Raw genomic sequence first — 24433 nt, 5'->3', positions numbered from 1 at the left:
GTGTATATATATATATATATATCCGAAGCGACGAGCTGGCCGATTGACCTGCGGCTAAAGACACGGGTGGTCCGTTATGCCCCAGGGTCACGCGCGAGGCAATCAGCCACTACGCACGGTGTGCACGGTGTGCCCGACTGTTGCTCCTATTTCATCGTTTGGCCGCCCGCCCCTCCCCTGCCTCCTCCCCTCCCGTCGAAGCCGTCATTCGTCGAACAGTCGGAACGGGTTTTGTCTCGATCTCTTGTCCAGCCTGTTGTCTCCCGTATATCGGCCGTGGAAGGAATGCACGCGACCGGATAACTCTTTCAACGGATTCGTTCGCCTCGTGAAACGTAACGTGAAAGAATCGGCCGGCGAATGTAGCGCGCGTCCAATCATTTTCCTCTCGTACGTTCCTCTCCCCTCCTTCCCCGCGCAGCAATAACTCGTGTAATAAAATTCGAGTAGCTACGACGACCCAAATAATCGGGAATAATGTTAATTGTTGGATCGATTCGTATTCAATAAAAGTAGGAGGAGGGAAGGTGGAGGGGAGGCAGGATCCGTTGGGGACTCCGTTTCACTTGGGCGGCCTCTCCTCCACGAGTCTGTAAATTATGTAGTCCGACAGCGTCAATCTACTTTCACGCTTTCTCGCCGTTTGTTCCCTTTCCCTCCTCGACGGAGGAGGATACACGGTTGATCTCTGTGTGTTCGCAGCTGGGCCGAGCGGAGGATGTGGAGGTGGTGGAGGCGATTCCGGGCGAGGACAATCGGAACGACAACTCGGCGCTGAACAGGCAGGACAACGACATAAACAGCTCGGACCAATTGGCGTTAGAGTCGTTAGGGGAGAAGGACGCAGGTGGGAACCATTACGGGAAGCCGGGCGGTCTTCGAGGCCATCCCCTTCCTCTGGCACCGAGTCGAGCCGGGCTCGGGCTCCCGCATCCGAGGCCGCACCACAACGTGGCGTATCACGGCCCGCCTCCACCCCTGCCGCCCTCCAAGACCCCGTCCGAGACGATCGACAAGGTGTACGCGACGGGCGGCGGCGGCGGGGTCAGCACGGCGGTTGGCGCCGAGCCGTGGCCCGCGCCCACCCCCGACATGCCCAAGATCATCTCCCTGGACGTGAAGTGCGAGAAAAGCCTGATGAAAGTTTACCTCGGCTTCGACAAGCCGTTCTACGGCATAGTGTTCAGCAAAGGGCACTACAGCAACGTGAACTGCGTCCACTTGCCGGCAGGCTTGGGGCGCACCTCGGTCAACTTCGAGATTAGTATTCACGCGTGTGGCACGGCCGGGAACACGGAGAACGGTTTATACGGGTACGGGGCCGAATCCGGGTCGGGGACGTACTTCGAGAACATTATCGTGGTGCAATACGATCCCCAGGTCCAGGAGGTTTGGGACCAAGCGAGAAAGCTGCGGTGCACTTGGCACGACCTGTACGAGAAGTCCGTCACGTTTCGCCCGTTCCCCGTCGACATGCTGGATGTGGTGCGGGCCGACTTCGCCGGCGACAACGTAGGCTGCTGGATGCAGATACAGGTCGGCAAGGGGCCGTGGGCGTCCGAGGTGTCGGGCCTGGTCAAGATCGGCCAGACCATGACCATGGTGCTCGCGATCAAAGACGACGACTCCAAGTTCGACATGCTCGTGAGGAACTGCATGGCGCACGACGGCAAACGGGCGCCGATCCAACTCGTCGACCAGAGGGGCTGCATCACCAGGCCCAAGCTCATGTCCCGCTTCACCAAGATAAAGAACTTCGGCGCCTCGGCCTCGGTCCTCTCCTACGCCCACTTCCAGGCCTTCAAATTCCCGGACTCGATGGAGGTCCACTTTCAGTGCACCATACAGATATGCCGCTACCAGTGCCCGGAGCAATGCTCCGAGTCCCCGTTGCTGCTCGAGTCCCAAGCCCTCCTCGAGAACCACCATTCTCCCTCCAGCGGCCACCCCGATTCCGCCTACGGCCTTCCGCCCCCCATCCCCCTCCCCCTCGAGGCTTATCTCCAGGCGGCCGCCGGGCGTCCCCGGGACGAAAGGCGGAGGAAATCCCGCGAGATAATACCAGCTCCCCAGAAGGCGGTGGGAGTGAATCGCATAATACGGGTGGTCTCGACCGGCGACCTCACCTTTTCCATCGACGAGGCGAGCAACGGTGAATTGGGGGGGTCGACCGTGGTTTTCCCCGTTCGAAACGAGAGCGCGTCCAACGCTGCCATGATATGCATGACCACCCTGGGCTTCGTCGTCACCCTGATAGTACTTCTGGCCGTCTTGCTCTTCTCCTGCGTCCTCTCCACCTACCTCTGTCTGCGCCTGAGACCGTTCTCGGGCAAGTCCGGAAAGGTTGCCACGTATCACAGCGGGGAACAAACCGCGCCTAAAAAGTCCGCCAGGACGTGTTTTTACTCTTAGGTTTTCCCTTTTTTCCCCTTTACTCTCGATCGAGTAGCGTCGAAAGATGCGCGATACGATGCCGTCCGTTTGTCCTTCCTTTCTTCCCCCTCCTTCCCCTACTTTTTTCGCGCCAAGGATCAAGCCCAACAGATTTCTGCCTGGAGCCTGGTTTCAGACCATTTTCGGCCGTTACCTACTTAATTATTTATTGAAACGAGGGGGGAGGGGAAATAACGACCAACGACTTCGTTGACGTTAGCGAGAAGAAGGGAACGCGAGATTTAATTTCTATTTTCGATACGGAAATTGCTCGATGAATTGTCAGGTTTTTTTTTTTTTTTTAAATACTACAAAGTATATAAGTATATAACACGATTCCGGTGAAACTCGCTCGTTAGTTTTTATCTTTTGTTATATTTATTTTCAGAGACAGATCGAGACCGTTCAGAGAAAATTTTTACGTTCCATGTTCTATTGGATGTCGCGCAAACCGGTCCTCTTGGTCGCGCCATTACAGGTATCGTAGAGGCTACAGAATGTCGAGAGCACAATTCTGTATACGAACGCGTATCGGACGCGTAGAGTATCGTATTTTTCGTATTACGGAATAAAAATATCGATCCTCTCTGTGTACCGAATCCGTCCGTTTCTCCGCCGAAACAGAGATTCGGAACGAGTACAGATTTGTGCTTCGTCATCACGAAACTTACGCTCAAGCCCTTGCCGGCGTGTATAGGTATTCCGAAAAATTTAGTCAAAGATAATCAAACATTTTTTTCGCCCCTTCGTGCGATTATTCATCGTTACGACTTCTTTCCGGGGCTGTCCATGGTATTTGGGTATTTTTTTTCTTCCTATTTCGATCAATCGTTATCGGTCACAATTGTAACTCGACGCGTTAAGGCTGAAACACATTGTAAAAGGAAAAAGAAAAAAAAGGAAAAAAAAAAAAAGAAAAAAAATAGTCCATGTTTAAGAAACCATTCGTCGTTTCCCCTTTATTTTGTTTGTTTCTCTTTTTTTTTTTTGAATACGTTGACGATATTATTGTTTCTTAATATTATTTATTTATTAGGTAATAATGTTCCAAATTTTTTTTTTTTTTTTTTTTTACGGATTCATATACCATATATCTTATCTGTACACTTGTAACGGTGTAAGAGCCAGTCACTATCACGAAACTATGTTAAAAAAATGCTATCTCGATTTTTATTAATCCTACGTTTAGGTTAACATTAAATACGAAACGTTTCGCTTCAGTGAAGCGAACATTTTTTTCTACGTTAGTTTATACGTATACGCGCTGCCATGTAAAACGAAGTTTCTTCTTATAACTAAATAGAGTATTTAAAATATTTATCGTGCGAGCAGTAAAATGTCGATTATCTTTCTTTCTTCGGGTAATTTCGGAGTTTTGGAGAATCTTCGGTCAATATTTCATAATGATAATGTTATTTTGTATGTATTTATATCGTGCAAAAAGAGAAAAGAAAGAAAACGCATAACATTGAAACATTATTCGTGCAGATACAGAACGCGCGGAAATATATTCTTGGATACGTCGAATTTCGTATTCCTCTTAGAATAAATATTTGAACGGTATATACATTTCTTCCTGAGATTTCGTTCTTCGTCGTACAATATTCAAAGAATTTTTGAATTTTATATACGTTAATACGCGATGTTTCGATTCTTTTCGAGATATTATACAAGCCATTCTTTCTCTCTTCGATAATTTTGATATTACGGCAAATATTCTTTGACGATTAATTTTGATCGATAATTGACATTTTACTTTACGAAGAAGAGGTCCAAGTATGTGAATTATCGTAGCGAATGAAAAAAGAAAAAGAAAGAAAAGAAAAACGAATAATTTGGTTTCAATCTTTCATTTTTACGCGATTAAATTATTTTCTTTATATTAATTTTAATACAAAGTATTAAGATCGAACAAGATGTATAAAGGAATAGTCAGTAGCTTGTGATAGCATATAAAAGATAATAATAATATAGTATTTAATATTAACGTATAAACACGTAGATATAAACATGTTTATAAATTATTTCTCATCGATGAGATAATTGTATTTTTTTACAAAATTAATTAGCACTTCAACTTTTTGTATATGAATAAATTGTAATTAATTATATTTACCGCCCTTCTTCTACACACGAATATATTCTCTCTCATTCGAGCTAGCGAATACACGAGAGAAGTATGATGGAATACTAACGTTGCCCGAACTCTAATCGTCTTCGATCATTTTCGCTTTGGAAAATAAAAGAACGCGGGAAGAGAATAAAATCCGTTGGTTCCGTGGAGATAGGTCCTGTAAATATATTTATTGGCATTGATTCGATGTTAAATAAAAGACGCAATCTTTCGATCAACTCAATCGACTCGATCCTTTTCTTCCTTTCGTTAAAAACCACTCTTCCACCAATCTCTATATTCGTTTCAACAATTATTTCTATATTTCTATACGTATATGTATTTTAACAGCGATTAAGTATCGACGCTCGAGTCGAAGAAAAAATGAATCTTATTCTTTATCCTTGGACAAATGCTTTTAAATAGCTCTTTTCGTGAAAACAGCTTTTCGGATATATGTTATATTCGTGTATATGATATTTCAAGCTCGGTCGATACAGGATCTTGTTCACGGGATATTAAATGTATCTTTCTATACAATCGTTGGAATCGATCTTTTTTCAAGATATTACATTGGAGACATGTCGACAGGCATTCGTTAAACCATATTGAAATTTTTGTAATTATATTACTCGCGTATAATAATATAAATATCTCGACACATGAAACAGAGGAGGAAAAAAGAAAAAAGAAAAAAAGAGAGAAAGATTCGAGACGGAAACAATTTCAAATTTTCCTCGTGAAAATATTTTTCACCAGTATTTTTATTCAGCTGTTATTTTTCAGCCTCTTTAAAGCTAATTCTAGAGGTGCTGCTAATTTAAGTTTATTGTATTATCAATCTCGTTGCGTTTAGCAATACGCGAAACTAGTGAGTTTCGTTGAAGAGCGGCAAGGTAAAGTGTAAGTGTTTGAAATAAATTTTTTATTTGCTATATATGAATAAGATATTTTTAATTCTATTTTTTTATACAAATATAATTTTATGCGAAGAACAAATACAAAAAAAAAAAAGTTTTCTGAAAAATGTGAAAAAATACAACAAGCTTAACGAATAAAATATATTTCTTTGCGCGATGAATTTTACGAATTCAAATTCAGATAGGATATATATAAATTTTGATTGTGAATCTCTTCCGAAAATGTTTTCGTTTATGTACAATGATTTTTATCATTTATATATGCATGATATACGAAATATCAAAAATATCGATCTCTAAAAAAAAATATTTAACGTAATTCGATTCGTTCAGGAATTACTTACATATATAGTTTATACAAAATTATATTCGATAGTAATTGGATGATGATATTAATCTTTATTATATCTGATCCGCCTGTCCAATCTTTTTATTATATAATTATGACATGAATATTGATCGTTATCAGCACCTCTAGCGAATATCATCATTAAATAGATAAGACACGCGTACTAATTATTACTAATTAAATACGCGTTACGACTTACTTACAAAAGAGAACGAATCTTTTTTTTTTTTTTTTTTTAATCGCACTTTAATCCTCGTATTCTACAGACTTATAGAAAAATTATTATTACGCACCTTCTCAAGTTCATCGATTCATCTAGGGGGGAAAAGACGCGTATTTCGTTTAATCCTCCCTTAATCATCCTCGATTCGATCGAAATGAATGATCGAAATCGAGGAGCGAAATAATAATACAAAGTATCTGATAATATGATTATTCGCAATATCAAGCGAGACGTGTTTTTTTTTCTTTTTTCTTTTTTTTTTTTTCTTTTTTTCCCTTACAATATTCACTCGATAACACTGGAGAGGAAACAGGTTGTACAGTAAGTGAACAACGCTATCCCTCTCGCGAATATTTCATCAACTCGTCCTGCGGCGAATATTGCTTTTAGCGATGATTATTTTCCTTACTTACCCAATACCAATATTTTTTACTCGTCGAAAATAATCGTTCGATAACGCTTTCGTTTGCTTTGCTCGGACGAGGGAAAGAGGAAGGAAGGGGAAAGAGAAGAGTGGGGAGGGGAGATAGATAAATGATCGAGAAGGAGGGGAGATTGAGAGGAGTCGAAGGCTCTCGGATTACGAAACGCATCAGCTGCATTTTTTTTTTTTTTTTTTTTTTCCATAACATCTTTGTCCCATTGATGCGATCGTTATATCGATATATGAGGAGGAGACTGTCGCGCGTACGATTCGACGCACTTAAAATACTTTGTACAGCGTGATTATTGCACATTGTCTTTCGTGGAGCGTGGTACACGGTCGCGCGTCCCGCGACACGAGCGACACAAAAGTCACGGAAAGTCCTCTCTCAGCCTCCTCTCTCGACCGGTGGACTCGTCGTGGCTGCGACTGGATTCGTTTGTTTTTGTTGAATCTGTTCCGGATGGGCTGGTCTCGCCGCGCAGCGTACGCGCAGCAACCCGTAAGGTAACCACCCGTTGGTCGAGTGCACAGCTCCATTGTTCTTTCTGCTGTCGGCGGCCTCGCGTTGCGCCTGCAACCGATGCAGCATCGCGCCCGCGACAAGCGCAGAAACGACCGCGGACAGCGCCACCACGATGAAGAGGGCGCTGAAACCGGGCATGGGCAGACAGATACCGTATACCACTTCCTCCCGTATTCTGCCTTGAAACACGGTTACCGCTTCCGCGTGCGTGTCCGGGCTGAACGCTAGATCGGCCTCGGAGATCACCTCGTACAAACCGCTCACGCCGACGTCCGCGCTACGGATTTTCCTATCCGACACAACCACGGATCTCTTTCGTCTGCCGTTAGGGGACGAGAGCGGCGTGGCGCTCGGTATCGTGTCCCCCTCCAGATTGCGAGGTCCGTGAGGGAATTTGTCCCGGTCGCTCTCGTACCGCGTTACCCGTGCTGGATCCTGCAAAACAAGGGTGAAAACAGGCTTCGTCTCTCTCCCCCCTTCTCGTGATGATAGTAATAATAATAATAATAATAATAGTAATGAAGAGTGGAGGAAAAAGAAAAATTGGCGCGAACTCACGAGGAACGGTCGGCTCGAAGGATCGGTCGTCTCGTCCGTATGAAGTTTTTCGTTCGGTATCTCGACCACTGGCGCTGGCAACCGGTTGCTCGTCTGCGCTTGCGCCTTCGGTACCGACTTCTCCACCCCCAAGAAGTGACCACCTATCGAGGTCATCTCGTCACCATCCTGAATGATGTCGTCGTAAAGGGAACCGTCCGCCTGCTCGCCCCCACCTCCCGCGTTTTCGTTAACCTTGTCGGCACTATTGTTGCTGTCATCCTCGTTGTTGTGAACGGTGGGAGGTATTGTGGTTTGCGGGTACTGCGGTCGTATCTGATCCTTGCGCTCTTGAATGTAGTGGCCGACGGATCCGCTGAGCTGACAGTGATCCAAACACCCGTGACGACAGATCTCAACCTTGACATTGATCGAAACAATTTAACCGCTTTCGTCTGTCTCTCTATCTCTCTCTCTCTGTCTTTGGCACGCAAATTTGCATAACGAACAGGCAAATCGTTCGGTTCGAGATCGATCGTCTCGTTTACCGAGTAAATTCGTTAAAAACCGCTCGTTTACTTGTTTAATCGTAAATATTTGCTCTTTACTTTGTCGGACAGCACTCGGAGTTAAGGAAAGGCAAAGGCTAAAAGGCTTCACCGCGTTTCATAATATTTTCGAGTAATACTTTTGCCTTTTGATCGTAAGCTGTTTTATCCGTTGTATATTTATATCCAACATCGTTTACCTTGCACTTGATGTGCACGCTTAACGCGTCCGGGAACTTGAACGCGTGAAAGAAGGCGTAAGTGATGACCGTTGCACGATCGTCGGAGCCCCTCGCCTTCAAGAATCGGCTGATCATCTTCGGCCTCAGCACGCATCCGAACTCGTCGCTCAGCTGTATCGTGTGCCCACCGCCGTCAGAGGCCACGCAAGACTTGACTCGCATGTCGAATTCGCCTGACGATCCGATCGATCGACGACGAAAAAAGAAAAAAGAAAGAAAATCCAAAAATTAAATACACAGATTTCGTTTCGACTTTCCCCATTTCCCTCGTTACCTCGATAATCGTTTATGGCGACGACCAGGGTGAGGGTGGAGCCGAGGGGCACTATTCCGGAGACGGGAGGTGCCCAGGGTCCCTTGCCGTGTTGAATTTCCATCCAACAATCCACGTTGTCGCCTGCAACACCACAGATCCCTCTGCCTATTCCATTTCTATATCTCAATTCGAATCTCGTCACCGTGTTCCATCTCTAAGCATAAAACGCGTGCGTGTATAAAGGGAAGTCGAGTTAAGCGCGGCTGCGGTTCTTTTAACCTGTGGTCAACCGCCGCTACACGAGTTGCCTGTGCGATCATTTAAACTCGTGTTGAACTCTTTGCACGAACGGGGATCACCGTTTCACCCATTTGTCCCGTTGTTTTATATATATATATATATATATGTATGTATAGATACTCGCCGGGTGTAATCGCGTAAAATTTCAGTGACATCGAAATCGCTTCAGCCAATAGATTGTGTATTAAAATTACGTATCAAAGTCCGGAGTCTCTCGAGATTCTGAGAAGGATCACTCTGACACAGGATGGAACATCAGTGGATTAATCGAGCCGCGTGATTCGTAAATACCGAAGAGGAGAGATGGAAAAACCGTACCTCTGAAATCTAACTGGATTACGTCGAGATCCGCGATGACCATCGGCGGTTTCGAAGCTGTCTTCTCGTAATCGTTGAACCACTCGCAACGCAATCGTTTAGCCTCGTCCCACACTTCGAGCAGATCTTTGTCGTATTGAACGACGACCGTGTTCTCGTAGAATTGTCCGTGCATGTCTGGCTTGGTACCGCATCTGCGATCAGGACATTTACCACTTTAAGCCTTCGCTATTAAATCATTGAACACAATTAATCGTTCCAATCCAATCCGATCGTTTGTCCAATTTGCTTCGTCTCAGCAAGGAGACGAATGGTTTCAATTTAAAGAAAAGGGAAGGAATCAAATCCGATTAACAACACTCTGCAGCATCGAATAATCGATTAACCGTTTCCGCGCATATCTTCTTATCGATCGAGAGGGAGAGCTTAATCGTAAAGATCGTTTGACGGATAGAGACGGTTGGACGGACAAGTACAAGAGATGTTACCTCGCGTAGGCTATCCGAAAGGAGAAGAAGGTCTGGCCTGTGGACGGTGGAACGTAGACGCATCGCGGGTCGGCGTGTTGGCCTTTGGACGAGACGATGCCCTCGAAGGGTTGGGAGAACGAGAGATGTACGTCCATGTGATCCTTTCCACACATCACTTCGAGGGATTGTATGGCTGGCATTCCCTCTGGCCTTTCCAGCGGCCAAATGTCGCTGCTGCTACCAACGCTCTTCAAGCCAACCACCTGTGCATTCAACCAATACGTTTTTTTATATCTTGAACTCGACGACCTCTCTCTTCTCTCGCTCTGGCAACACGATATACGCGACTCTTATACGATTATCGTTCGTAACCGAATAGCACGTTAAAACTTGCGCGCGTTTTTTCCGACGTTTCGATCGCGATAACCGAGATAGATCGGTGGAGATAATAATTTTTGAACGATACGAGTTGGTTTTATTTGCAATTATTCCATAGCGATCGTTTCATCGATCAAATTGTTGGAAATTATTTTAGATGCGTACATAAATATGCGTATAAAATTGTTAATACTGGGTTAGATTTATTATAGCTTAAAGTGCGCGTATGTTTGCCGTTTCCATGTAATCGTGTTTCCTCTCAAATTGGATATAATAAACGTTTAATTACTTAAATGCTCGTACAATTCTCTTTAATGATCACTTATAACGATTATTAAGTTCCGGATAATAATATTTTGTATAACACGCCGGGAAATATACGGTAATTATATTTTCTATATTTAGACTATTAGCGGTACTCATTTAAAATTATTATTGTAAAATTCTAAATTATCGATGCTTGCGGAACGTTTTTCTTATTTCGAAGGACCGTTGGTATTTTTCGGGTTACTTCGAATTCCTTCTTTACCACGAGTAACTCTTAAAAGTTAGTAACGAAAAAAGGTTAAAAAGTTTTATAAACAATTTTCGATAACTATATTCGTAAAATTTACGTCCGCGATTACGCTTTTAACACGCTGAGTCGAAATATATCTGCATCGATCTTGATTTAAACGAAAGATAATTTAATCTCTCGGTCGATTGAATCGTCGAGTTGCACACCTGCAACGTAGCCATACAAGTTGGTAAGTAAGCGAAAAATGAACGCTGCGAATAATTTCATCGATCGATCGATATGCAATCTTTGAAAAATTCTGTTATACCGACCGGATCAACCGAATGCAAATACCGCGATACTACTTTTTCCCCGTAGTTACGTTTCCTGTACATGTTCCCCGGTAACAAGGCTTATCCGGCCGTATCTCTACGATTTCTCTTCCACGGATCTCTATCCGGTATCTTTATTTTCATTCGGCAACCATGATTATACCATTACGTTTATCGTAAATCACCATTCCAATCTTCCCCCCTTCTCTGCATTCCTACTATCGATTTCCGTAATTTCCAACGCGATGAATAAACGATAATAAAAATAAATACAACCAATGATTCCATCAATGGTACAGATCGCCACTCATACTCGTTCAAGCTCGTACTCGAGAGAATATATAGACAACACGTCGAAGGATCGTAATCGTTATCTCGATCCGGCTGTTTCCCACGTGCAACGTCGATTAACACGGAGAATGGAATTATATACGGATCCTGGAATCGTAGGCGAGGAAAATAAGCTGGCAAACGTGCAATAATAATAATAATAATAATAATAATAATAATAATAATAATAATGGGTATTTTCTAGAAAATAGATCTTTACGTTCTTCATCCGCTCGTAGCTCGTCCATCGAGCTCGAAACACGAAACGAGTCGCGATCTTTTTTGAATCATAGAAGAAAATCCGCGCGACACGTAAGCGCAAAAGTGGGCATGTTTGAAGGAAGGTGTTCCCGTGCGTATATATCGTGGTCGCGCGCAATGCTGGTAACGGGAGAGGCGTCTTTACCGCTGCATTAACGGTCGCCGTTTTTCGCGCAAGTGAAAACAAGTTTCTGCGCTCTTACAATCGCACTGTTAAATGACAACGTTTCATTAGAAATGATTACGCACCTGTGGTATACCAACGGGGTTATACACCACGCGCCTGTGTGTGCGCGCGCCACTCTTGCCCCCTTGCGGGGCAAACCGAACTACCAGCATCTCGTTTTTCTCCCCCCTTCCCTTCGTTTCGCTTCGCTTCGCCTCGACTTGATTCACGGTCGATCATCGAGGATCAATCGAGTTCACGGTTCGGATTTTATTCCCCTCGATGTCGTACTCGAGAACGTTTGCGAACGAGAGGACAGACAAGAGGATACGCTTGGAATGAATGAGAGAAGCCACCAGTCTCTTTTAACACGTTTATTTGTACCGTATTAGTAGACAAGACGGGTTGTAGAAAATTGCGATTTCAGCCGCAAAACGAGAAACGTGTTTGTTAAAACGCTTCGTGTCTTTCGGATGAGAAACGGATTTCGAAGTCCGTTTCAAATCCATCCGTTGGTTGATTAATTTATCGGAGGAGATCTGCGCATGCGCATGCTCTCGCGCATCGAGTCGTCCGTCTAGTCGAGTAGAGACAATCGAGTCCGATGTTATCCCCCTGAAGAACGTGAAATGAATGGCAAACGATATTTATATTATGCGGTAGAGGCGGAAGCAATTCGCGGGATATAGGCTTTACGACTCGACGGCAAGTTCGTTATAACAGCGAATGTATCAGTATTCCGAGTTACTCGAACGTGAGGCAAGCCGGTAGGTGAGTTTCCCATCGCGGCTCCTCTGGCGTTCGAATACTAATGCCCGTCTCCGTGTACCCGATTGTACTCCTCGCGACACACGAGGAAATAGCTTCCTCTGTGTTCGTTTATGCGCTTCTCACTCACCGGGAGACGAGCAACTATTTCTTCGTGTCACGTTCTTTTAAGTAGGCACCAATAAAGACTTCGGTGGTCCCTCGCATTCGAGGCCTCTTCTTTAAAAACGTATATATATATATATACGTATTGTCGTGCCATGTAGGCAGAAGCAAAGAACGAATAGTTAAACAGATTTTTACGGTACTTTTTCTCGACAACGGTTAATCACCGATGGATGGATTGCTAATATTTTTCCGAATTGTTTAAGAGTTACCAGGAAAGACGATTTCAGAATTCCAGCGCTAAGCACAGAGTTCTAAAACTCTGAATAAATGGATAAAATCCTTCTTTTGTTCGTCTTTTTTAATCTATATCTCGAATTCGAATCGAAAGAAAGAAAAGAAAAACGAGGACGCGAATAGTGCAAGATGGTATTCGCACACGACGCCGGTGATGAATATAGAATATATTCAATGGAGCGAGCGCTCGAGTGGATACGGAAGCGCATAAATATCGAAGGATGCAAGTATGCGAGTTAGATGACGCATTTCCTGCGCGAAACCGCAATAAGAGATTTCACTCTGCAGACGCAACATCGAGGGGGCAATAGGTTGTGCAGAGGTCCTGAATAACTTTCAGAGGAAGCAGGTGCAAGGGGGAAAAGGAGGAAAAGAAGGTCGTAAGATACGCGTAACGGTACCTAGAGTAGGCACGAATATCCGCTTGCAAGCTGTCGCGTCTTTTGCCGCGTCATCGCATTGTCATCCGACTGTGACGAATTTTTCATTAGGCATCATTTCGTAACGATCATCCGACAATTTTCTTTCCCCCTTTTCCCTATTTTAATCCAAGGGCGCGAACACGCGACTTTTTCGAAATTATGGCCCATTGTCTCACAGCTTAATTGGCTCGCAAAAGGAACGGTTAAGCGGATAAGAGTCGTGTGAAAATCGTTGGACGGCCGGTAATGGATGCTAGATTATCGTCGTTGAGCACATGGTTGAAAAGAGGTCTATGGAAGAAACTACCGTTTCCCACATGCTCGTAGAATCAATATTAGAATTCGTTAATCAGCGGGAGTGACGCCTTTCTTCGGGCTCAACTCAGTATCTCGATTCGTGTGATAACTTACGCTCCTTGTTTAACGATTAACAAGCGCGCAAATTCGAGTGTAAGCTTCATCCTGACAATATCGATCTTTATTATTTTCGCGAACGAATTATATTCTCGCGTTATTTGTATTATACGTTGGTCTCGAAGCTGCCTCCTTCGTCATTCGATCGAGTCGTTCGAACATTACGAGAAAGTAGGATACTTCCTTTGGCTGGATTCGAAATTAGCCGCTTTGAACCGGCAAGTTTCAATCGGTTTACCCTGAGATCCATTTTCGTACGTATACGTTTTCCTTTTATTAAAAAATCGTATATTTCTCACCATATAGATCAGCATACGTAGCAACCTCCACACCCCTGGCATCCTGGAGGTCCCAGCCTCTCACGATGAGATACGCCTTCCTGGAATGAGAAACGTTTTTGTCGTTAGAGAGGTTTACGTTCCCGATTGTAATCGTATGCAACCTGCAAAAGGAATTTGCAGCCGGATCTATTTTAATTTATCCGACCACCATGGTCTAGCGAGCAAATTAACTGAATACTATCCGCCAGGTCGCGCTTCGAATCCCAACGAGGTCTCGGCGTAAAATTGATTCTCCAAGAGAGAAATCATAGTTATGAGGAGGGAGGGGGAGGTTTCGAGCGTGCGATATTAAATTCTGCGGCAAACTCGAGATTTGCGATTTGCAATTTTTCAATCGATTAAATAATCCTCTGAAAAATCTGTGTCGTAACGGATAAAATTTTTATCCTCCGCTGGATATATCGATCTTTTTATCTTTTCATCTCTCGAAACGCAAAGCTCGTGTCGTTTATCAAATCTTCCGTCCATTAATGCATCCGGATTCGAGAGGCTAGAAAGAAGCATTGAAATCATTGGAAATGATAAATGAGCGGAACGGATGAAACGGGTTTTCGGGTTTTGTATTTTTCGCGTTAATACGTGTTTCTATTCTCGATCAACCGTTGACCCAACCCGTTCATTATCCGTTGAACCGCTGTTACATTACCGATTTCTCGTCGCGAGATCCGTCGTGGAGATAATCGAGACACTGTCGGGACGGGCTGTCTTTATTCGAGCGCAAAAAAAAGCGATTTTTCAGATGGAGAGGGAAGAAGTTACAACTGGTTTCGTAGTTTCGTACTGGCCTACTTATTTTTAGTACTTTGTTGGCTCCAATGTAGTCGATAGCCAAGTTGCTAATGAATCGATAAGCATTTTACCGGTTCGGCTGGCTCGTTTCTTTGATCACGATCTAACACCGCGTTTGCGTGTATTGTAAATTTAAACACACAGATATATAACGATATCTCGTTCCATAATCAACTTTCCGATGAGAATAAATGAATAAAATGGAAATGACAATTAAAAAGACTGTTCGTTTCTTGTATTTTATTTTTATCTCTCCTCTATATATATATATATATATTCAAAACCTGACTATATTTTCTAAACATATATGTATTTTTAATTTTAATCAAAATGGATAGTTTCGATCGTTGGGACGGATCGATTGGTTTTCTTCTTGCGATTCGATTTCAAATTTTTTAATTTTACGTTCGAGGGGAAAAGACGAGAGGGTAAAAGAAGAGAAAAAATTGAAGCGATACGGATATCCGGGATTGAAACGAAACGTTGGCAAAGATAAAAATGAAGTTAACGATCCCGTATCCGAACTGTGAAACCTGTTCCACGCGACCATTCATAAAACCATTCGACGACTGTGGTCCGTTTCCACGGTAAGCCATTTATGAATAGATTAAACCGATGGATTTCGACGTTATGTTTGGCGGTGTACATCAATCGCGTGGACCGTGTCACGTTCGACGATCCAGCCAGTCGATGATTTACCGATTAGCTTCACGATTGTCGCGGCACTCGATAATAAGTTTTCAGTTAGCGTTACGTCACGATTTTGCTCCGAGCGAATCGAAACGCCAACTCGTTGATTGGGTTCTGGTCGTTCGCTTTTTTCTTTTCTTTTCCCCTCCTCCCATTAAATACATTAAATGTTTCGAGATTTCAATTGACAGCTCGATCGCCTTACGACATCTCTCTCTTTCTCTCTCTCTTTCTGTCCTCTTAACAACGGAACAGCGATCTATTCGCCTTTGATCGATTTTCCTACACACCTGCGATCGTCTAACAACGCAGCTTTTTTCTTTCTCTCTCCTTGCTTCACCAAAAAATAGAGACAAAGTTCAATCAATGACATTAAATCTTCGTTTTTTGTCTAAAAATATGTCCGAGAATCTTTTTGAAATTCAATTGTGCGTTCTAATTTCGTTCACACGAAATGGAAGGAATTTCTCTTCCGTTTCCAATGTCTCGCGAAATCTAATTTCTGTCAGACATGTGGTATTTCATCCATATGCGATTGTATGAATTTATAGTTGAGAACCGCTCGAGGGCGGGAGAGGGGAGGGGCGAAGGGAGGAAGGATACCTCGCCGCGAAGCAAAAATACTTCCACATCGTTAATAGCGATACGACATATATATGTATATATATATATATATATATATAGCGTGTCGTAAAATCAACGTTTTTTTCCCTCCTTTTTTCTCTTTCCCTTCTTTTCTCTCTTCGTCGTTTCTTTTTTTCTTTTCGTTCTGAAGAGGAGGAACGCGCGGAGAGAAGAAGTATCGTGCAACGCAGACGACATGTCAATTGTAAAGCTGCCGGCGCGCCGTAATAGATGAGGCAAAAGGAAGAGGCAGCCGGTTGCGCAGACGTGGTGCGCGGAGGACGTTAATTAAAATTGAGTTTACTACTATGTTGCACGCGTAAGTGGCGCGTCACAGATTACGAATAATAGTTGGATGTCAACAACGTTCGCGTGCCGACGTGTGCGGTATATAACCGAGGAACGGAAAACGTATTTAATTAACGCAAACGCGAGCGGGAATATATTATTCGTTTCGATATATTATTCGTCGCGATCGATGCGTAATGTTGTACGCTTTACGATTGCAACTTGTTTCGCGTTGTTAAATTATACAGTTCTTATACCCCCGCGCAGTGATTATTCTTCCGGAACGGTAAAGGATAGGAAAAAAGGAAAAAGAAATTGGCGCGAATTGGATTAAGGTATATTGACAGAAACTTAGTCACGCTTCGTTTTACCGCGTTCTTTTACCGTGGTTGAAAAACCTCGTTGGATACACCGTATAATATCTTCGCGATCCGTGAGAAACGTATAACACGGTTATAGAAGGTCTGTTAGAAGTGATCGGGATTGATTGATGCATGGGTTTATAAGAAAGGCCGAGAAGGAGGGGGGCAGGCGTTTATTGTCTGCCTGAGAATTTAATTTTTTAATTAAATCCCCCGTATCCTATGTAACGTTGCATCGCGTCTATACCGATTAACGTTTAACGTTCAAGCTGTGAGATCGAACCGGTTGCAGAAACATGCAGGAGGATACGGGAAGATGAATAAGATTGTAAATACAATTCGAGGAAAATAGTTTTCTACCTTATAAATTTTAATGGGGCCCGTTCCTGCGAAGCAGGAAATGTTAATTGACTAATTATAACGAAAAGCAGTCTGACCTATATACATACATATCTTCTCTACCCTAGATTTTTAACGTTACGTGGTCGAGGATTAGTAACAGACGCGCGCGCACGCACACATTGGCTCGCGCTACTTAATCGGAACGCCTACGAAACAACTCATGCGTGTAAAAGTTACGATGCAACTATTGTCGCCATCAGCATCGGCATGATCGCTCGCGTCGTTAATGCTAACTGCTCTTGCAACCATTATCGTTAGTACTGTTATTACAGTGTAATTGCTATTCCCTCGTATTACAGTCCGCGACAAGGTTCCCTCGTAGCGGGAAGTCGAATCCTTTCGCGTCCCCATCCGTTTAAACGTCCGATATCGAGATACCAGTCGTAAAAAAAATATCTTCTCTCCAAAAATTCCTCTTCAACCGCGTGAAACCAGAAATCCTTCGGATCGTTCGAGTTGAAATTTTGTTAATAATGCATTTTACGGATAATAAAGTCCCTTTTCTCTTTCTTTCTTTCTTGAGGCTCCGTTTCGAAAGGTAGTTCTTTCCCGGAACGTGTCGAAGTTGGAATGCTCAGAGGGAGGATCGGTAACGGTGTTACCGACTCGCCACTTCTCGGACAGAGAATCCCACGCTGTAACGTATTTCTCGGCGCTCTCTTTCGCAGTTATTATCCCGATTCCGATCCCCCCTCCTCTTCCTCCCGCTGCTGGGATCGGATTCGAGCGAACGAAACCGGACGCGCGATTTGTCCCCGCGAAAATAATAAATCACAAAAATCCGCGGACCGCCGTTGCCAGATCGGTTCGCCTGCTGTTAACGCGAGTTTAATTTCCCGTGGCGTTAAAACGTGTCGTAAAACGGCCGCTTGATTAAGCATTGAAGAAATATAATACCGATAGATACCTTGTATTTTACGACGGGTACGAGAGTATTTATTCCGTTTTATTGTTCTGGTCCCATTGGTCCCAAAATGGATTTTGGATTTTTAAAAAAGGAGGAAGAGGAGAAAAGCTCGATCGAAATTTAAAATTTTAAATTTAAGCTTGAAAGACATATTCTTGAATAAATTCTGAATGAATTCTGTCAACGGGTTGGGGAGAAGGGTTTTACATTTACGGATACCCCCGGTCATTAACTGTTACTGTCATTAATTCTTATATTCCCGTGCAATTTGTAAGTGTCGCCAAAGTGAACGGTAAATTATTTCGAAACCGTCGGGGAAGTCGAATCGACGAATAAAAACCGACGAACGTATATAGATAGACGCACAACGGCCGGTGATCACGAAGCGGTAACGACAAACTCGTTCCGCGGCAAAAAAAGAGAAAAAAAACCACCTCATAGATTTGATCACGAGCAACGATTAATTATAATCGCGTAAAAATGTAAATATCATTATTATTTTTTTTTAAACGATGCATCGACCAGCAATTAGCGGCGATGAGAAATGACAGAATTATTCGGGGGAAGAGAATTTTTTTCTTAATGAACACGTTTCACGATCCGTACCTTAACGTGCTTAAACGTGTTCCCTCGCTACTTTTAAACGAACGGTATCTTCGAAATAGTTTCGAGGCACCAGTAATGCACGCGATAAGTAGGATAAGATCGTGATACGAATATTTCAAGTTTCTTTAGTTATCGAATCATATATATATATATATTGTTTCGTAGAAAAAGAGAGACAGGGAAAAATTCCAAGAACAATAAATAATTCATACGATATTCGTCACCAAATATCCAATATATTGGGGATTTTCGATCGTAACATGGAGACTTATTAAAGAAAAACAATAATAATGGATAGACGTGAGAGATTTCCAAAAGATTGGACGAAACGATCCGAAATGAATCCGTTCCGGTGACCTTCGGACTACCTAAACGTGTCCGGTCGCGACTCGTTGCCTCGATACCCGGAGAATTATTATCAAGATGGAAGAGAGCGGAGCGTGGAGGGGAGAAGCGGGAGATTCCGTGTACACCGAGTTCGAGTAATCACGACTTCACGATCCATTCACCGCGGTCGAGATCGGTTGCGTTAACATTAACGGTTAATGCGACCCAGTGATCGCGCGTTGAGGAGGCGACGGGGAGGACATCGGGCGGACGATATCGGAACGGCAATTATCGCGTGCTCTACGTCCGCGTCTCGAGGGCTGCGTGGCAGCCGCGTATTACGCGTGCTCGAGCTTGCACACCTTCCCCTTCCCCTTCCTCTTCCTCTTCCATTCGACCATGTGAATGCATTCGCGTGTACATTTTATGTAAATAAGGCCCGTACACACGGGCCAGATAAGAGAGTATCGTGAATGGAGGAAAGTGGCGGCGATACCGGACGAGTTCTCGTTTCTCTAGGGGAGAGGGGTGGGGGAAGAGGACGACATCGCGTTACGAAATTCCAATACCATCGTCATCGTCAACCTACAACTGTTTTATATATGTGTATATATATATGTGTCCGTCAGCTGTTCTCAAGCTGGTATCGATCGAGTCGAGCAAGTACTTTCCTCCTTGCTAATGGGTGAAAATCAATTTGATTCGCGGAGAGAGATCGTCGAGACGCGGAGGAAGAAGTAGGTTCATTGTGGCGGACCAGGAGAATTTACGATTACTATGGTCGTATCGTGGTTATGTACGCGATGGAGCGTACTACATATGTTCTTCCCGTAAAGGATGGAAAGCTCGCAGCATCCGGGACGCGACGTTGATTCGCGATAAAACTTAGGAGGAAATTCTTTGGCTGCGTATTGGACTCTGACTATGGTATCGTTACGTTATATTCCCCTCGCTTCGCCGCCCCTCTGCCCCCTCCACCGTTCTCCTTTGGTACGATCCGATCGAATCGATCGGACGCACGATATACGCGATATTCGTGCAAAGGAAAACGAGCCGAGGAGCTCGATCGTCTTTGTTGAAATTCAGGATAGTACGGTCGAACGAATTCTAAAAGCGGCTCGGCGTGTCGAGGCTCGAATCGTTTACCGCACAGCCGACAGCTGTCGCGAATCATCATTATCCTCGTTCGACCTGGCTACGGAATAACCGGGAGGAGGGGGGAGGGAGGGAGGGGGAAAGAAGAGGGAAATAACAAAGAAACTGGGTTAACGCTACTACGACCACGTAGCGTGCTCCGTTTCCACTCCGTGTCCGTGTCCCATTAATCCGTTTCTCTACGAAACGGATTTCTTTTTCTCTTCATCTCTCAGCGTGGCGAGTCGGCCACGATGAGTCGAGAAATACGAACGAGAGAGAGAATCCTCGCCCCCATCCCGTGGCCACGGGATACAGAAACGAGCGAAATCGTGTATGACAACGCGTAGAGCCGCGTAGAGCGGTATCGCATTATCGAATAGTTTTCAATAGTGTGCCGGATTGTAGCGAGATGCCGCGTGAAACGTACACCGTGGCGGATAATGGATAATGGGACGAATCTACGCTGATACCGGTTTTCGTGCGGGAGAGTGCGCCACACGCGCCTGTTCCGAATCGTCCGCTGTAAATGATCGCGCACGCATTCGTTCCGCGCAACCCCCCCGCTGCCCCGATTACGTTTTCGACCAGTGTTCGCGACGCTTGATGCGTGAAGCATTATAGGGCTATCGGCCGGCCAAAAGCCGATAACCGTTCGCGATACACACGGATCGATCCATCGATATTCGCCGTTTTCACCGTTTGCCGCGCGAATGCCGTGTGAAAATTCGTCGCCTGCGGTTTACAGCGGTGTTCGAACAGTTTAAGAGGTTATGTTAAGCGAAAAAGATCGACCGGAATTTTCGTTGGCTCGTTCGTCCGGCGAAAAGAGGAAAGAGCGAATAGAGAGAAAGGAACGAGTATTCGCAACGGTGTTTCTTTCGTCCACGGCGAAATTCGCGCAAAGAGGAGGATGAGGAGGAGAGGGGGTCGGTTGTGTCGCGACATCGTTATTTCTTTTCGCGTTATCTCGCTCGGACAAAGTAGACGAAGCGATGGCAATATCGATGCACGGAGGAGAAATTACATCGTCAAACGAATGCAAAGTTATGTCAGGCGTGATCCCAATGCTGCGGCAGGCCAGCAGGAGGTTGAATGCCCCCGTACAACGTACGGATTAGCGCTTGGTACCAACGTGATCGTATGCCTGGTGAATATTTCATGAAGCGCGGAAAAAAGAGATGACACCTGTTCGAAAACCGTTAGCGTACTCCTTTTGCCCGCCAACGACGGGGCGGCGATGGGCAAACGGACGCTCGCCGACTTATTTCGATGCAAATTTTAAAAAGAACACGAGCCGCGGCTAAGTTGGGCCAAGTAAGCGAGTTGGGTCGCGCTTCTCCACCGATGCTTCTCCGTGCCCTTGATGAGATCGTAACGTTTCGATCAACCCACACATACACGCGCACATACACGTGGCCTCCGCTTCGTCGTGCGCCGCATTGTCGCGATCTAAGCGTGCCACTCGATCACCGAACCGGTCAATTTAACGTTATACAAATAAAAAACAGGAGAGTTTCTAACGAAGGTATGCATTCGTGGATGCTAAAGATTCGCAGGCGACTATTTGTCAATTGTTTTTAAACCATTTAATCAGATCCGGTTTTCACCGGTTTTTTCCCCCCGCGTATTCACTTCGTATTCGTATTTATTTCGCCATTCTTCTACAATCTTTACACCTTAAATATGATCACTATTCGATCGTTTCAAGGTATAACGTTTCAAAGAAGCTAAGCTTTGGAACTTTTATTATCTTAATTCTATTCGAGTTAAAAAAGATAAGATTTTAACTGGAATATATCCAAGTTTCGTTAAATAGATACGCGCGCAAAGGAGTGCCGTTCGTTCAAATGAATTCGGAAAGGAGCCGATCGTAATTAGACCCAGGACGATACAAAATCGATAATCGGCGTATCTTCGAAACGAATTTTTCGGGTGTAGCGTGCAGGTGTAGTAGCCAGGTGTACGCGCTCCTTCTTTAGCATGTTATGCACGCGCGTTATATTCGAGAGCCGGTCCGTGTATCGAGCGGACCGGAATCGGTCACCCTAGTCGACCCTCCATCGCATAATAGCCGCGAGTGAAGCATCGATTCTTCGATCCTATTCGTCCTATCCTATTCGTATTAGTCGCGATTAACAAGATTCGTCTTGAACGATTCGCCTGTTTTCCTCTCCCTTCCAAATATTCTCTCTAGAGAACTTTTCTCCTAGACTGCCGAATTTCGAGCGAAGCGTTTACCAGCGTTTCGTGTTAAATCAAGTTATCTGAGTTTCGCGGCCGGTATAAATAATACTCATCGCGCGTTCTTCTCCTCTCTCGAGGAAGGAAGGAAGGAAGGAAGGAAGGAATCGAACGACGTATTGGTCGACGGAAGTAGCAAGTAGCGACGGGTACGAGTATTCGTTGGAATGCGCTAACTCGGTGCTCCGCGAAGCGGTTTGATTCTCGACGACTCGAGGAGGAAGAATGAGAGACGGATACGAAACAAGGAAGAAGAAGAGGAGGAGAGAGAGAGAGAGAGAGAGAAGAGGGAGAGAAGAGGAGAGTGGAAGAGAGGCCCGCGGGAATGGTGGCTCGGTGCGTTCGCGATTGAAGATGGCAAATGAGCGAGAGAAAGAGGATACGAGAGGGAGCGAGGAGGAGAGAGGATCCGTGGAAGCACGTGGAGATTCGAGGCACATTGCGCCCAGACCAGCGGCACGAAAATTTGGTGAGGGCCTCCTTGCCTGCGGACCGACCACATTCCCTCCCCACCCGATTTCCTCGTACGAGAACCTTATCCGCCTGCCTGTTTCGCCGTGGTCCACTCTATCCGCGTGCGCGTTTATATCGACAGCCCCGGATCATCGGCCCCGGCTCGCATTAACTGTCCCGAGCGGTCCTCCCGCCTCAATGGGGGAAGACCCCCGTTTCGAAAAAAGGAACCGTGTCTCCCACTTCGTTGAATCTTCCAAGTGCTTCGACGATTCGATAACTCGACGAGAATCGGAAGGGAAGAAAGAAAGGAAGGAAGAAAGAAATTATTATTATTATTGTTGTTATTATTATTATTAGGAATAAGGCTCACCTAGGGATCGCGGAGTGCGCGTGGAGTCGCCACGTGTTAGCTGCAGCTCAGCGGCTCCTCGTGCCGCATCCCGGCAGCCGCTTTATCGCCTTATCAACCCCGCTTCTCTCTTCCTCTTGACAAGCTTCCTTCTCGATTCTCTCTTCTTAATACCCCCGTTCCGTTCACTGTTCCTTCAAAGATCCCCCGTCGAAAAATCGGGCGATCGAGCGCAGCTTTATCGCCCCTCCTCTCTTCCCCCCCGAGATTCGACTCTCCCGAAAGACGAAAGACGCGGAACACGGGAGATCCTCACTCAACACTCAAAAATTATTTGTTAATATATTCACCCGACGACAATAATACGCCGATCACGGGATTTACACGGATTGGATCGCGCGACTGCGACCGATCATCGTCGCCGCTTCCGCCCGGCACACAGCGAGTTACTCGATCGTTCGATCGTTCGTCGCAAAGCTCGACGTCGCGAAAAGTCCATGGGACGATCGATCGTTGGTTATCGGGGAGAAAAGAAAAAGGAGAGAAGGAGGAAGGGAAGAAGAGAGGAAAGGAAGAGGATGGGATGGAAAATAAATAAATAAATAAATACGTGCGAATAAATTACGGAAAAAAAAAAGGGAAGAGAAGGAGAGGAGAAAAATAAAAAAAAAAACGGAAAAAAAGGGAAGAAGAGATCGTCGGGTCAGGGAGAAGGATGTATATCGGTTGCGCGATACACAGCGAGAGAGAACGAATACGAAACTCCCGTTGGATCGTGGCCGATTCGACTGAGCATCGATAACGGCAGTGTGTGGCAGTACCGGTAACGGCAACGGCAACAGCGACGACGGCGACGACGATGATGACGACGACGACGACGACAAGTAGCGTATCCGCCAAAAGATCCGCGACGTACGTTCGTCAATTTGTCCTCTCCTCCACTACTGTTACCTCCACCTTTCCTCTCATACCTCTCTCTCTCTCTCTCTCTTCCCCCTCTATCTCCCTCCCTCCCTCTCTCTCTCACTCTCCCCCCTTCTATCCTTCTTTCCACCCTGCGCCCTCACTCTATCTCCGTCCCTCCTCCTCTTCTTCTTCCTCCTCCTCCCCCTCCTCCCCCTCCTCCTCCTCCTCCTCCTCCTCCTCCTCCTCCTCCTTCGTCCTCTCCGTTGCTCCGCTACGAAAGAATGCGCAACCACACTGGTTTACGGTTCCGTTCGCGACGAAGATGTTCTGCGGACTGATAACCTGCCGTCTACTTACCTCCGGCGAGCGCCCCTAACGCG

General features: G+C 45.1%; 2 protein-coding genes across 4 annotated transcripts in view; one reads left to right on the top strand and one right to left on the bottom strand.

Moving 5' to 3' along the window:
• LOC107997374 (uncharacterized) overlaps positions 1 to 4785 on the top strand; it is a 10081-nt gene extending 5296 nt beyond the window's left edge. For both annotated transcript variants that reach the window (XM_017055918.3, XM_062086081.1), the window contains exon 3: positions 703 to 4785. In XM_017055918.3, the coding sequence (XP_016911407.3) occupies positions 703 to 2412 (1710 nt within the window). In that variant the 3' untranslated portion in view covers positions 2413 to 4785. The remainder of the gene's footprint in view (positions 1 to 702) is intronic.
• Positions 4387 to 24433, bottom strand: LOC107997460 (uncharacterized). Of its 2 annotated transcripts, none has more exons than XM_017056068.3 (8): positions 23169 to 24167; positions 13928 to 14007; positions 9678 to 9922; positions 9190 to 9383; positions 8590 to 8712; positions 8274 to 8488; positions 7547 to 7945; positions 4387 to 7423 (listed from the first exon to the last, which is right to left on the bottom strand). In XM_017056068.3, exons 2-8 carry the CDS (start codon positions 13967 to 13969, stop codon positions 6851 to 6853), a joined length of 1791 nt encoding a protein of 596 aa, XP_016911557.1. In that variant the 5' UTR covers positions 13970 to 14007; positions 23169 to 24167; the 3' UTR covers positions 4387 to 6850. The 2 variants fall into 2 exon arrangements, with proteins under 2 accessions (XP_016911557.1, XP_061942064.1); XM_062086080.1 differs by lacking the exon at positions 23169 to 24167 and adding an exon at positions 24411 to 24433 and having other exon boundaries at positions 4708 to 7423.

This window comes from Apis cerana, linkage group LG15 (genome assembly GCF_029169275.1).
Source record: "Apis cerana isolate GH-2021 linkage group LG15, AcerK_1.0, whole genome shotgun sequence".
In the NCBI taxonomy this organism is placed as follows: domain Eukaryota; kingdom Metazoa; phylum Arthropoda; class Insecta; order Hymenoptera; family Apidae; genus Apis; species Apis cerana.
Note: the sequence above shows the minus strand (reverse complement) of the source record. Positions and strands in the feature narration are given on the sequence as shown.